At 45.5% G+C, this 15,714-nt stretch overlaps 1 protein-coding gene across 1 annotated transcript; it reads right to left on the reverse strand.

Moving 5' to 3' along the window:
* Positions 1-2,612: 2,612 nt before the first annotated feature.
* On the reverse strand, positions 2,613-14,309 carry Ppic (peptidylprolyl isomerase C). Its single transcript, XM_021150981.2, has 5 exons — positions 14,118-14,309; positions 7,770-7,883; positions 7,262-7,355; positions 5,360-5,544; positions 2,613-3,348 (listed from the first exon to the last, which is right to left on the reverse strand). The coding sequence occupies exons 1-5, from the start codon at positions 14,232-14,234 to the stop codon at positions 3,220-3,222; spliced, it is 639 nt and encodes a 212-aa protein (XP_021006640.1). The 5' UTR covers positions 14,235-14,309; the 3' UTR covers positions 2,613-3,219.
* Positions 14,310-15,714: the final 1,405 nt, after the last annotated feature.

A 15,714-nucleotide genomic window follows, 5' to 3' on the forward strand; every position in this document is an offset into this window, starting at 1 on the left:
GTTTCTATTGCTTCAATAAAACACTGCAACTAAAAAGCAAGTTGGAGAGCAAGTTAGTTGGCTTACACGTCCATATCGCTGTTCACCATCAAAGGAAGTTGGGCTAGGAACTCAAACAGGGCAGGAACCTGGAGGCAGGAGCTGATGCAGAGGCTATGGAGCAGTGCTGCTTAATTTCTTGCTTCTCATGGCTTACTCAGCCTTTCTTACAGAATCCAGGACCACCAGTCCAGACCACAATGGACTGAGCCCTCCCCCATCAATCACTAATTAAGAAAATGTCTCATGGGTCTGTCTATAGCCCAGACTTACAGAGGCATTTTCACAGTTGAGGCTCCCTCCTCTCTGATGACTCTAACGTTCATCAATTTGACATTAGCCTAGCCAGGACAAGCACAAAGCGACCAGGCATCTCAGCCTCTAGTGTTTATTAGACCCATCTTTACTGGGGGTCTCTGTTCTCAACCCCTCTGCCCTTATTCTTCTCCCGGTATCCACGATCATGGCCGGCAGTTCCTGCTCTCACTCATCCTAACCACCCTGCATTCTCTGGCTCTGCATTGTTTTCTTCTATCTGAGAGGTCTGTGATGGTTGGATTGAGAATGTCCCCATAGTCTCAGAGACTTGAACACTTGGTCCCCAGATGATGGTGCTTTGGGAGTGTGGCCTTGCCGGAGGACTGGGGGTGGGGTGGGGTTAGGCTTTGAGGTTTAAAAGCTAGGCACTAACCCCAGTTCACTTTCTTAGCTTCCTGCTGGGATGTAATATGTGAGCTCTCAGCTTGCCGCTCCTGTTGCTTGTCTGTCTGCTACCACACTTCCCTGATGTGATGCTGATGGATTTGTCTCTCTGCAAATTAGCTCAAATCAACTTTTCCTTCTATAAGTCACCTTGGTTGTGTTGTTTTATCCCAGCTATAGAAAAGTGATTAAGGCAGGGTCCATCCGCCTTGGTCACCTCCCACTTTCTTCACATCTTTGTGTAAACTTGATCTTTCTAGAGACTCATAGGAAGCTGCTCTAAGGGGGTTCCCCACCCATCCCTTGCAACATTCACACCATCCTCATCTCCCTGATCTCTCTTTAGCCTTGTTGACCTTCCCTCGTCTCCACTAGAATGTCAACTGCAGGACACCCATTTCTTTGTCTGCTGTCATATCCCAAAAGTCAAACTAAGATCTGACATGGCCTGTCATAGCAAAGCTCCACAATAAATATTTGTTGGAAAAAAAGAAAAAAGCAAACCATTCCCCAAGCATATCATAGTCTTCAGTACCACCACCAACAGCCAGGTTGCCTGTGATGGTTTGTATATGCTTGGCCCAGGGAGTGGCACTATTAGGAGGTGTGTCCGTGTTGGAGTAGGTGTGTCACTGTGGGCATGGGCTTTAAGACCCTCATCCTAGCTGCCTGAAAGCAGTCTTCCACTAGCAGCCTTCAGATGAAGATGTAGAACTCTCAGTTCTTCCTGCACCATGCCTGCCTGGATGCTGCCATGTTCCTGCCTGGATGATAATAGACTGAACCTCTGAACCTGTAAGCCAGCCCCAATTAAATATTGTCCTTATAAGAGTTGCCTTGGTCAAGGTGCCTGTTCACAGCAGTAAAACCCTAACTAAGACAGTGCCTACTTAGTCTCTAAACCTTTTTTTAATCCTTTTATTTTTTTCTTTTTTTTTAGATTTATGTATGTGTGTTTTGCCTGCATGAATGTGTATGTGTGTGTGTCATATGCATGCCTGGAGCCTATAGAAAAAAGAAGTTGGAGCCCCTGGAACTGGAGTTACAGACAGTTGTGAATGTGGGTACTGGGAATCAACCTGGGTTCTCTGTAAGAACAAGAACAGTTGTTCCCAACTGCTGAGTCATCTCTCCTCCCATCTCTTGCTGAGGCCGTTTTCTTGTTGAAATGATGAAAGAGAGAGTTCTTTTGTCTCTTCACTGCCTGGCATGATTCTCTCCCCATCTAACCAGATCTTGGCCTCTGCTGCTTAGCCAAAGATGTCACACAGCCCTAAGAAGACTGCACTGTCCCACTTGATTTAAATTTAGCCTGAATCTTGACTCACACTACCAACTAAGATCCCATAGCAACTGGACTCAAGATGACAGTCTAAATCAGTCTGTGGGTCACAACCCCTGGTAGGGGGGAAGGGTGTCTCATATCAGATATCCTGGATATCAGATATTATTTACATTACGATTCATAATAGTAGCAAAATTATAGTTGTGAAGTAGCAATGAAAATGACTTTATGGCTGGGGAACTGTGTCAAAGGGTCACAGCATTAGGAAGCTTGAGAACTGGGCTACATGTTGAGGGAAATTTGCTGAATGATCAGCTTGTATGTTTGGTTGTAGATCCTGTGCCTCCCCATCTCTGGTGCTCTTCCAAAGGACACAGAGTCAATTTCTAGCACACACACAGAAGCTCACAACAGTCTGTAAATCCAGTACAATCCAGGCCAGGGGGTGGGTGTTGGGGAGGGTCTGGTGACTCGTGTCGACTTTATGGGCACTGTACAGACATGGTGCACAGACATACACGCAGACAAAACATCCATCACAAAAATAAATAAATAAATAAATAAAGTCTTGCAAAAAAAAAGTCCATTGATTTAAAAAGTATTTAATATAAAGAACATCCAAGCACCAGAATGCTCATGATATACAGCATATGATACTACTCAAATTTCCCTTTGCCTGAACAAGAACTATTTGAACAGAAAATGCTAACCTTCATTATAGTCACCTTCCTCAAACAAACCCTCTGGTCACCCAAATGGAGATCACAAGGAACCGTGTGAAACTCAACCATGTTTGTAAAAACAAATAGCCAATGCAAAGTTTTTTGATTTGAAAATAGCACCACTAGAAAAAAAGGATATGTCGTTCAATTTAAAGTTCCTGAGCAGGACTTTGATTGATTTTTATTGTTGTTACTTATGTAACAGACAAGGCTAGCCTCAAACTTACTGTTAGCCCAGGCTGGCCTTGAACCCCTGATCATCCTGCCTGCACTTCCCAAATACTGGGATGACAGGTGTTTGTTGAGACATCTGACTGTGTGGTTGATTTTTAAATTGTTATTGCAATCTAGACTGGAAAATTAAATGAGAAATTTTTTTAACTACAACTTTTAAGTAACTAAAAGACTGCTGGTGGATCACAGATGTGCACATGGGCCAGCCAGTGTGTTTCCTGTCTTCCACCATTTCTGTCACCAGTCAGGGACCTCAACCACAAAGGGTGTTTTCACATCTATCTTGCCACTGTTGACGATGGTGCAGTCGGTGAGTGGGCGGTCATGGCCATCCGTTGCTTGAAGTTCAATGGAATGTACCACAGTCTGGGAAGAGAAAAACAGACCCGTGGCTCAGCTTGAGTCAGTAGCTGTGACGATTCACAGAAATAGCCAGTCCCGTTTCAGAAGAACAAATAGGAGGGAGATGTTTGTCGTTATTGCTCTTTTGAGACAGGGCCTTGCATATCAGGCTGGCCTAAAACTCACTACATTGCTAAAGATAGCCCTGCTTCCACCTCCCAATGCTGGGGTGGCTGTTGTGTACCACCACACTGGTTTAAGTGACATGGCAGATCAAACTCTACGCTTCCTGTATGCTCAGTAAGCACCCTACCAATACAGCCCCAGCCCTGGGACACACCTTTTATCGTTATAAAAGCCATGTGAGCTGAGGAGCACTGCTTTGCAAATAACTGCAGCACTCTTTTATCTGCTACTACCAGTCTTCAAAACAATGGAACCAAGGGTGGAGCACCTAGGAGATTATCCTGGGATTTTACATACACATATATATGTAATATATATAATACATATATGTATAATATGTACAATATATGATATATAATACAACCCAAACTCACACACACATATGTATACAATATACTATACATAATATAGTATAGTATATATGAGTATGGTATATACATATATATGTTTGTGTATATATATGCATGTGTGTGTATGTGTGTGTGTATACATATATATATATATATATATATATATATATATATATATGCAATCAATATCAATCCACTCAGGATAAAGTCTCTTATTTCTCAGAAACTCAAAGAATATACATTTCCCCATTTCTTTATTAATAAGCATTTTATGTTTGAAAAAGACATAGCTAGTTTTTAATATACATAGCTCTAATAAAAGATATTTCTATTTGACTCACTGTGATTATTAGCATGGGATTGAGAACAGTTTTAGCTTGAGTTCTACCCTAGTCTGGGCAGACCAGAAAGCATTTATAAAAGTAGCCCAGGCCCTGGCCTCACTTCTTTACAGATGACTGTAACCAATTGTCTAGCTTTGCATCTGCCATGGGTGTAGCAGGGGCTCTGGGCAGCTTCTCAGGGCCATGCAATTAAGGTGCACATTGAAGGACTGAGCACACTATGAGCAAGAAAGCTCATTTCTGATGAGTTGTCCAGAGTGTGGCTCTCAGTTCCTAGCCTTCACTTGGATGGAATCAGGACAGCATAGAAACATGGGAGAGAAGAGGAATTAGTGAGACGCTGTGTGACAGACATAGCCATCTTTGAGTCATTCATGCTACAGTAAGTAAACCCTCACCCTAGACTCCTATAAGAAACCCCAGTGAACACACTGTTTTGCCAAGTTGTATTTCAGTAGAGTCACTCCACTGGCCTGTTATCAGTGCTCTATCTAGGGTGAATAGATGTTTGTCCATGGCTTCCCAAGAAAAGTCACAAAATGAGTATATAGCTCGGGAATGTTTACCTGCATGCAACCAGAAGTGTTGTCAACTTACAAAACTAAACTCTGTATTCATTGATCACCACCTTTATCCCTGACAACCGTCAATAATATTTCTATCTCTATGAATTGACTACTCTAAATACCTCATATAATTAAACTCATACACGTTTTGTCTTTTTGACTGGATAAGGTTTCAAAATGTTTGTAAATTGATGACACTTAGATAGATACATATATAGATCATATACTTAACATATACTATACATACATAGATTATATATACATATACATATATGTCATAGCATGCATTCAAATGTTCTTATGTTTTAATACCAAATAATATTTCACTGAATGCATATTTAGTCCTTGGTTTATTTGGTTATGTTTCTTAAATTAACTGAAGAGCCTAACTTCTTCCATATCTGCTTTAATGCCTTTAGCAGTTAAAATACTATCCCATATATAATTTGTTCACCTTCAAAAACTCTACCCATCATATAATGGGTATCTAAGAACACATTTGAAGGTTCAATGAATCACTGATTTATTAATCATAAATAGAAGGCTTTGTGTATTTTGAGAATGAGAGAAAAAAGATATTTCAAATTACCATGCCATCCAGGACTTTGCCAAATACAACATGTTTGCCATCCAACCAGGTGGGCTTGGTCAAGGTGATGAAGAACTGGGATCCGTTGGTGTCTGGTCCAGCATTGGCCATGCTGACCCAGCCAATGCCATAGTGCTTCAGTTTGAAGTTCTCATCCGGAAATGTCTCACCATAGATGCTCATCCCTGGGTGAGGCAGAAGGAGGGAGGACAGCAGATGTAAAAGCGAACTTTTCAAAGAAACGTGAGTGTTTCATGTCATCAGAATCCCACAGAAGACAGGACAAAGGATGGGCACAGGCAAGAAGTGAAGGTGTAGGACAAAACTGACCCCCGAAGGAAAGAGACGCCAGAGTCTAAACCAAACCAGAGACCTTAACATGGCACAGGATGAAAGTCCCCAGGGCCTCAAGCCAGAATTTGACCAAATGGGTCAGCGATTTCATTTTGAAAGGAAGATGGCCTCTGAAAGCCGGGTAGAAAGGTGAGCTATCCTGGTGGCTCTGCCTCTGCCATATACTCAGGTGACTTTGGTCCTAGGTCACTCGCCTCTCGGCACCTAACCAGCTAACCAAGCACTGAGCACATACATTGGTTTAACTGCACGTGGATCCCACAAAACAGGCCTTCTCAGCCCTGGTTTTTGCTGAGAGAGTTACAAAACCCTAGCAGAGCAGAATAGCAGCATCTGGCTCTCTGACTAAGCCCACTGCTTTTTCTTGCCTCAGCAACAAGAGTAGCAGCAAGTCTGTAAGTGACAGGTGTGACTCCAGAGCCTATAGGACACAGAATGATCAAAACTAGGAACACCCATGTCCTGGAGTTCTAGCAAATTAGCAGCCACAGTGGGAGCCCTTTTCCCACAGCAGCAGCACGGCCTGTGAGAAACACCCATCCCATGTGCCAGCACCCCCCACCCCAAGGGCCTGTCCTGCCCACCTCTCCTGACTGTCTGCCAACCTCAAAACCCTGGCTCAGCTAGAAATACCGGAAGTGGAAACCAAATCCAAGGAGTTTAAAGCTGTTAGTCTAGGACAAGGGAAGTGACCCGGAGGATGACTCTGCTCAGAGGATGACTCTGCTCAGAGAGATCTAAGCTAAATGGTCCAAAATGTCCTCTCTTCCAAACTCAGAAAAATTTAACCTAAGAGCCACCAACCCACTCCCCACACACATACGCACACTGAGCAGGGAAGGTAAAGAAGAGAATAAAAACAGAAGAGAGGGCAAAATCAAGCTGCCACTGTTTCTACTGGACTGTAGCCAGAAAGTGGATACCAGAGGGCGGGCACGGGTGCTAGAGCCAGCTGCGGTCCCCTCAGGTCATGTGTTGCTGCAGCAGCTAGGGTTGCTTCTATGCATGGTTCTCTGAAAACCTCATTCCCCAAGAAATCAGAGTGCATTTCTCCTCTCCACCCTGCACTTCATATCCTGCACCACTTATTTAAAAAAGATATATTTATTTATTTTATGTATGTATGAGTACACTGTAGCTATCTTCAGACACACCAGAAGAGGGCATCGGATCCCCATGACAGATGGTTGTGAGGCACCGTGTGGTTGCTGGGAATTGAATTCAGGACCTCTGGAAGAGCAGTCAGTGCTCTTAACCACTAAGCCATCTCTCCAGACCTCCCACCCCCCCTACCACCCCTACCACCCCTACCACCCCCGTGCGCCTGTGCCTCTTTTGTAAGCCCTTTTTCTTGTTGTTTGGTGCTAGAGATGGAACCCAAAGCCTTGTGCGTGCTGGGCAAGTGCTCTACCACTGAGCTACACCCCCTAGCCCTTTGTAGTTTTGCAAGAACAGTAACTTAGTCTTCAAAGCATGCACAGCCTCAGCTCTAATGCTTTGGCGGCAGCTTGGCAAACTGGGAAGGGAGAAAGGCAAAGACCACGTCACCTCCAGTGCCGTCTCTAGCTGTGAAGTCCCCTCCTTGAATCATGAAGTCCTTGATGACACGGTGGAAGATGCTGCCCTTGTACCCGTAGCCTTTCTAAAGAGATAGATTCAAGTGAAACAACCCACACTAAAAGATGAACAGTGATTACCAGAAAATGAGAAAAATGGAACAAAGCAGCTACAGAACCTGACTAGGTTCTAGCAATTATGTACTGGAGAAAGTCTATCATGAACTGGCCAAAATAATTGAAGTAGGAATAAGTAGAATTAATTACTAGGAATAAGTAGAAAATGAGCAGACTATATTTTTCACTTGATGTTTTTCTCTCCATTTCTAGAAGCCCTAGACATGAGTGCTTAAACAAACAATTATAAGAAAACAAAAGTCTACTAAGTCGTACAATCATCTGACATATTAATTCTCCTTTCTCCAGAGGACATCTTTGTATCTTGTCTTAAGGAAGATTCATACTTGTTCTCGGTTAAAGGCAGTAAGGCTGGGACAGACCTCTCCTGTTGCCAGAGCCACGAAGTTTTCCACCGTCTTGGGTACAACGTTTCCAAAGAGGCCAATCACAATTCTACCCACGTCTTTGTCTCCGATCCTCACATCAAAGAAGACCTGTGGATAATTGAGATGCACAGTAGAAAAGTCACCACATGAAAGAGACAGAAAGCTGAGCTAAATCAAAGTTAAATCTGAAAATTGGCCCCTACAGGAAAGCCTGTCCTTCAGTGTTTTCTGAGAGTCATGAAGCATGAGGCCAGTTAGAGTTGCAGAAACAATACTGTAGGGGCAGTTCGTTCCCAAATATTCATTCAACAAACATTTACTGAGCACCACCTATGGGTGAAGCGGTGGACCAGGTACTTGGGTTGGAAGCTTGATTCAATGTGGCCAGAGTGAGCTTATAAATCTTCAACACATTACTCCCATCAAGGCCTAGGAAACACCACCACTCTGCTTCTCCCCGCTTTCCTTCTCTGTGGATGAAGAGGGGAGCAGAGAGTATCGCTCTTTAAAGAAGCAACTCTCTTTACTACTGGCAGGAGGAAAAAAAAATGTTGAGAAGATCCATCAGACTCATGATGAATTCTCAGGAGATGTCTGCTGTCAAGGGTGTGGCCAAGGACCATGAAGCACAACAGCAGTCCTTGGGAAGATGTGCCACTCACATCCAAGAGCAGCAAGACACCAGGTCCCCAGCAGGGCAAAGACCCTATAGATCCAGGTCTTACAAACTTCAACACTGGATTCAGGGGACCTGTTCCCACTGTCACCCAAGTAGAACTTGTTCATTCTCTGTCATCTTAGAACAAAAGAAAGGTAACATGGTTAGAAATACGAGTCTCTCTCTCTCTCTCTCTCTCTCTCTCTCTCTCTCTCTCTCTCTCTCTCTTCAGATTAAACCTTAAAAGTTCTCTTGGCGTTTCTTTTTGAGAACTGTTTCACCTGGAGTGAAATTATACACATTTTGCTTCACAAATCACTATGTTCTGATGATTCGGAGACAGAAGGCTTGAAAAGGCCACAGAGTCAAAGGGCATTCTATTAGTGAGTTTAGATTATACGAACCAATTTACTGTTTGAGTGGGTAAAAAAAAAAAAAAAAAAAGAAAGACATTCCAGGGATGGCTTTAAAAGATATAAGAAGGGTTGTCAAAGAAAAAAGATGCCTTGCAATCTAGAAAAATCACTAGGTAAAGACTGTCAAACCCAGCTCAAGACAAGCGCTTCTGCCAATATCTCTGAATGCCTGTCATGGGCTGATGTGATATTTAGTGCTTCCTGTGGCATTTCCACGTCCACGTGGCCAAGACGGCCACTGTTTTATTATCATCTATGTTCAAGAGCTTTACTCGAAGCATGGAAGACTTGGCTCTTCGTGTGAGGCGTGGCAGAAGAGAAGACCCACCAGTGTGTCTTGGGGACAAAAGGCTGTCTCAGCACATGTGAGTCTGGCAAGGAAAAGTGCTTTCTCCACAGGGTTTCCGTGCCCATATGAGAAAGGAATGTGCTTTGCAGCAAGAGAACAAGCCCTGCTAGGGAGCCAGGGGTGTATTTTCAGCCGCATAAGAAAGCCAGGGGTGTAATTTTAAAGAGACAGCCTGTAAGATAAAGGTTTGCAAAACCTTCCTGACTTTGAAAATAAGGGAGTAAATTCTTAGAAAGCAACAAAAGAAGGCAGCTGAAGGAGATGAAGAAAAAGAACCTGCCACCCAGGACCCTCTGCAATTAAAAAAAAAATCTCATTTGTGCACACAGCCCAGCTTATCTATCTCTGAAAATTTTCTCCCAATTGCCATGCCCTTCAGATCCATAAGGACAGTATAAAGAATCGCACCAGAATGTTGCCAATGCTAATGGAAATGACAAAGTCCAATCTCGTTTAGCCAACGAATAGTTATTAAATACCCACATACAAAGCAATGTCCCTGAACGAACTGTCCTAAGGTTAGCATCTAAGAGGTAGCATAAAGTGGGCTGAGTGGGAGGCAGAGACAGGGATCTGTGTGAGGTCATGGCCAGCAAGTTACAGGTGTCAAAATAAAAATTTTTAAAAAAAAGAAAAAAGAAAAGCAAGCAATAACCACAGTTGGTACAAGACAAAGTGTGAGCTGTGGCCCAAGAACATAGTCTATGAAGTCCTAGAGAGCAGGAAGGGTTGGGAGAGGGCACCCTGGAGGAGTGGGAGGCACTAAAAGGGGGACAACAGGCCTAGGGACAAGAGTGGGCATATTTTCCTCACTTGACAGTACTTTCTGAAGCCAAGGCAGTCAGGTGGGACCTGTGTTCTGAGCGCCAAGCATCAGAGCAGCCTTTTTCATGGTTAGAGCAGGGAGCTGTTGCCAGTTCCAAATGCTATGCTTGGAGGTTCCTGCTCTGCCAGGCAACAGAAAGGAGGGAAGCAAACGAGGCTCTGGGATTGGGCCTCATGTAGAGCCCAAGGAGAATCTGCGGAGTCCACATCAGCTGAAGAAAGAGGTTCTCGAACTGGGAAGTCGACTGAGATGACAGTGTCTCCTTCTACTTCACCACCTCCAGTCATTAATCCCCCAACCCAACTTGAGCAAAGCAAGTGGTCTGTTATCACTAATTCAGAGGAGGAGGGTAAGGGATGGGTGGAAGCTTCCCAACTAAGAGGGGGAGCTTTAGAATTCAGTCCAAGGTCCCCTCTTGTTAATCTGTAACCACTCATTTTAGCAGTGAGTACCCAGGGAATGGAAACAGTCCTTTCAGATTTCAGCACAATGCCAACAGGAAGCAGACAACAATAGGAGGGGAGGTAGGTGTCAGGCAAGCCCTTCCTTCCATGAGACTTGCCTCTGATTTTGCTGAAGCCCCTAGAGAACACAGTCCAAGCTGGACAGGGAAGGACTCCAAAGCTCCTATAACCACGAAATAGAAAACACACTTACAAATGATGTCTTTTAATGGGAAGCTGGGCTTCAAAGGCAAATCATGGTAAAGGCATCATGGTAAAGGATGGAGTCCACGGGGAGGATGGGAGCAGGCTCCTTGGAAAAGATGGCCTTTGGTTCTACACCATACTTAGTGGGTAAACATCTCTAACACCCTCCTTCTCCCACCCAGAGGCTGCCTCTGAAAGTTATTTGAAAATTACAGGGCACTGAAGGTTTGAGGAGGTAGAGAGGTGGGATGTGGGGTTCAAAAGCCTGATCAAATCGATCTTGTACTATCTGTGTCTATTGTCAGATTCATCAAAGAAGACACCGGGTTTGAGGTGATTAAACCCAATTCCTCTACTAATTTGCCATGGGACTTTCAGTTAAGTTAAAATTGAGCTAGATTCCTCACCTGTAAGATGAGTGACTGTTGCTTCCAAACTTAGGATGTCACACTAGGTAGGATTCATGGACAAACACAACACGGGACTCCCTTAACCTGCTTTATCATACTTAATCTGCCAAAAATCCGTATTATATTCAGAGAGACACACAGAGTCCAAATATACACATCGTTTCTATTTACTTTCCACAGAAGAAGACGCAGAGTCTCACACAATAGGTAACTTGCCCAAAGTCACCTGGCCATCACCTCATCCTGGCATGACAAACATGTTGATTTTTATGCGCTTTGTGCTGGCTTATTATGGAACCTATGGCATTTACTGGAGAATGGATACTGAGTCTGTGAGCCAGAGCACCAGTAGGGCGGGAGCATGCAAGACAGAAACAGAAGCAGGATCCCCACTGTGTGTGTGGGAGAGCAGCACCCCAGGCCTCTTATTTAGATTCCTAGCTTTAAATAAAGTCATAGTGAAAGAAAGGACTGTGGGCCAGAGTCAAAGGAGTTGACCTACATTTCCATTTTATCTATCTATCTATCTATCTATCTATCTATCTATCTATCTATCTATCTATTGGTTTTTCGAGACAGGGTTTCTCTGTGTAGCCCTGGCTGTCCTGGAACTCACTTTGTAGACCAGGCTGGCCTTCCGCCTGCCTCTGCCTCCCGAGTGCTGCCTGGCTACATTTCCATTTTAATGTCTCTATTTTCCACCATATTGAATTGTTGTAACACATTGGTTAAGTAACTCAAGAGGCCCACGGAAGCAGATCTGTGAGAGGCTCACCTTACCTCTGGCTGTCAGAACTTAGTAAGCTTGGTGAAAAAGAAGAATCTAAGTTGCCAGCTCTGAGGGCGGAGCCCAGGTCTCAGCACCGGAGTGCTATGCTCTAGTCTTAGTCAGGATGCCCCACCCCTTCCCCTGCAGCCAGTCTTTTCTTTCTAGGATCTCTGCAATCCTCAGGCTGCACCCGAGACGGCAGAGACTGTGGCTAACTTGCTCTGAGTTGATTTCTATCAACAGTTTAAAAGCTCTCTTGGTCAAACACTTCCAGCATAACTGGGGACACAGATTAACCCATTGTTAACTTGAAATTCCCATCTCCTTGGGCATCATAGGCTAACTACCCTATTTCCCCTTCTACCTAAGCTTTCAGCGAGTCCTGTTCCGCTTCCAATATCTACTTCCAATTCCTGTTCCTTATTCCCAAGATTCCCACCCCTATCCAACCCACCATCTGGAGTTTAGCACAGAGCCCTGAATGGCCTCTCAATCCACCCTCCGGAGTGACCACAGGGATTTCCTAAGAGCACATATGAAATTAAGTCATTTCCATGTGCAGACCCCTCTGGCCACTTTACCTCAGAGCAATGGTTCTCAACCTGTAGGTCGCAACCCCCCAATCACAGATATATCAGCTATCCTGCAGATCGAATGTTAACATCAAAACTTATAAAATAGCAAAATTACAGTTGTGAAAGAGCGGTGAAGATAATTTTATGGGTGGGAGGTCACTACACCATGAGGAACTGTGTTAAAGGGTTGTAGACTTAGGAAGGTGGGGAACACTGCCTTAGAGTAACACCCGAGCCCTAAGAACTATGCCCTCGGTGGCCACACTCCTAGCAAAGCCTTCTAAGGCTGTTCAGAGCCTTTCTGTTCCTCGCTCATATCCAACCTCATCTCAGGTCACTCTGTCCTCAGTCCTGCCCCCACAGACAAGCTGTCCTTTAGGCATGTCCTGAGACAAGAATGCCTTTCCCACCTGGAGACCTTTGCACAAGCATTTCCTTTGGCACGCTAGCCTTTCCCAGGTTGGCTTTCCCCTCATCGGTCAGGTGTTTTAAAATGGCTCCCTGAGCTCACTTCCTTTGCTATTTCATAGTTGTATGAACTTTATATTTATGGTTTTATCTGAAATAGTAGCCACAGACCAGACATACTTTAGATCTGTGGCTTGCACAACTCAGTTTTTCGGTTTAGATACCCAAAGGATCAAGGGCTGCCTAAGGATGGATCGTGCTGGCCTACACAGTGACTGGATAGGTGGGCTCACTTCCCTCTCCTTGCTGGCTCTTTGGCTGAGCCTGTCATGGAGGATTTAAACCTTCTACTAGTCTTGAGCTATCATTTCCAGTGGCACCCTGAATTGGTCATGAAGACCACTTTCTGCTGTTTCCACCCCATTCCCAGACTGCTAGATTTTTTTTTTCTAGCAGTGGAAGTAGTGTCACCCCACCGCAGTAGTCCCCCCACCCCTGCCCCTTCCTTTTCTTTTGATCCTCTGGTAAAACAGACTGAAATGTAACTTCAGCAGAGGAAACTGTAGGAACCGAGTTCCTGGGGATTCCCCCACATGCCTCCCTTAAGAGTCAGAGCGTTGCCTTCTCAAGCTGCCTAGGGCTCAACCCAGGCCCAGCCACAAGGTTTTAAACTTGTACCCTTTCCTCTTGGAGGGTGACAGTTCCTAAACAGAAGAGGACAGTTCTCATTTGAGCACTCCTTGGGGACCCAGGCTCTGGCCAGCGGGTGACATCCTAAGCAGGCAGCTGTGCCTCCACTCCTCAGCCTGTGCCCGCCCTCTACATTCTTCCCGCTTTGTTTCACATCCAGGCCACACCAAGGAAGTACTCCAGCAACCTCCCTTCTAGAAGAAAGGCCCTGCGGCCACAGCGAGCTTGTCCCAGCTCCCAGGCTGCTCACGTCGTTTAAGCCCGGGTGACAATTCGGGACAGCCGGCGCTGGGGTTGGCGAGAGTTAGTCCAGTAGCCCCAGAGCCTTGGGAGCGCACGGTTCACTGACGTCTCCTCCCGCCTGCCGCGTGGCCACCTCTAAGCCCCCCGCCCCAGTCCCAGACAGTCTCAAGCCCCAGTTAATCCCTCCTCCAGCTCCCACCCCCAGCTCCCTGCAGTCCCAGTCAGTACCCCAGAAGTCCCCGCCAGTCCCCCCTCCCGCCCGCTTCAAGAGCCCTTTCTCTCCAACCCTGCCACTGCGCCCGAGTGCCTGGCCCGCCGGAGGAGAAGTTTCTGTAGCCGCTGGATCACCTTGTCTGTCACCGAGGGACCTCGTTTTCGGACGCCCGAGGACCCCGAAGAAGACACCAGGGCTCCAAGCCCCAGGCAGAGCACCGCGGGCAGCAGCAGACGGGGACCCGGGCTCATGGTGCGCGGTGGAAGTGGCAACGATGGCACGGGCGCAACCTTAGGCTCCTGGACTGTGGCCGGACGCTTAGCAGCCTGCGCCTGCGCGGTCCTGGTAGGGAGAGTGGTGGATCCCGGCAGGGCGGGGACCTGGGGCGCGCTCCTCCCAAGTTCAAAACCGTGGCCGGAATTGGGGGCTCAGAGGGAGCGGCGTTGTGGGGGAGGCGCAAAGCGGAGTAAGCCTAATAGGGCCGGCAGCGCGCAGAGAACAGAATCCTGACAAGGCTCCTCTGGGACCTGGATGTCCTGGGCACCTCTCCGACCTCCGGGGAGTTCTGGGCGTGTTGCATCAAGTTTCTTCAGATGTCTACCTTTCCGCTTTTGGGGAGTCGTAAGATTCAGTCTTCTGGGAAAACTTAATGAGGTCGATTGATTTTGTGCGGGTGCTGACTCCACGGCCTTAGCCACAGTTTTCTGGGAAGCCCTTACACAGGCCCTGAACAAGGACCAGATAAGAGTTCTGCCCTGAGTACAAAAGTACTCAAACTGGGCTGCGAGGTGTAGCTGTAGGATGATTTTTTTTCCAACCATTTTACGGATTAGGAAAATTGATGACATGGAGAAATTCTCATTGCGTTTTTTAAATGGAAACAAACAAACAAACAAACCCGAAACCCTCATGTGTAAAACCACGTTGAAAGTCTGAACTTACCTCAGAAAATATAAAAACAGCACTTGAAAACCAAGAGATACCTGGGTAGCAGAATGCTTGCCTAGCAGATAGGAAGCCCTGGGTTGGAGCCTTTGTACCACATAAACTGCGTGGGACAGCATACGCCTGTAATCTCAACACTTGGAAGGTAGAGGCAAGAAAATTAGAAGATCAAGTTTATTCACATCATCCTCGGAGACAGCAAGTTCCAGGCCAGCCTGGGCTACCTGAGACTAGAGGAGGAGACATTTTACAACAGCAGCGATGCTAGAAATATGCATAATAGTTTTCTATATAGTACCCTACAGCCTGGATGAGGCTCAATTTTAAAAACACTACATTTTGAAGTTTGAATTCAGTAGAATGTTTTTGTCTAATCAAATGCCACTAAAATTAAATCTCTCTCCTTCCCTCCTTCCCCCTTCCTCCCCACCAGAGAAGGAATCCATCCCCATTGAGGAGCAAGGCTATCTCTCTGAGATGACCCTGCTAGGTGACTGTATATATTTATCTGTGCTTATCTCTGTCTCTCTTATCTGAAGCAAACGCCATGGGAACAGGGACGGTGGCTGTTTTTATTTCTCCTGATGATTCAGGTCTAGCACAATGCCTCAAGGAGAACGATGAATATTGTCTAATGTTTGTAAAATGAATGATGTGTCTATTTTTTTTTGCTTTACTTTTTGTTTGTGAAATTTATCATTGTTTTGGCATGTTATGTTGGTGCAATATGCAAAACGAGGACAGTTCATTCTTTTAGAATTATTTTTTCATTCTTAAGTGATGTGT

The sequence above is a fragment of the Mus caroli genome, chromosome 18, assembly GCF_900094665.2.
Source record: "Mus caroli chromosome 18, CAROLI_EIJ_v1.1, whole genome shotgun sequence".
Taxonomy (NCBI): Eukaryota; Metazoa; Chordata; class Mammalia; order Rodentia; family Muridae; genus Mus; species Mus caroli.

Bases quoted from the DNA above. Each gene is read 5' to 3' on its own strand.
- Ppic (XM_021150981.2), bottom strand. From the start codon at position 14,234: ATGAGCCCGGGTCCCCGTCTGCTGCTGCCCGCGGTGCTCTGCCTGGGG. The intron at 7,356-7,769 runs GTCTGTCCCAGC...CTATCTCTTTAG, and splicing joins TGGCTCTGGCAACAGGAGAG to AAAGGCTACGGGTACAAGGG. The intron at 3,349-5,359 runs GTAATTTGAAAT...TTCTCTTCCCAG, and splicing joins GCAAAGTCCTGGATGGCATG to ACTGTGGTACATTCCATTGA.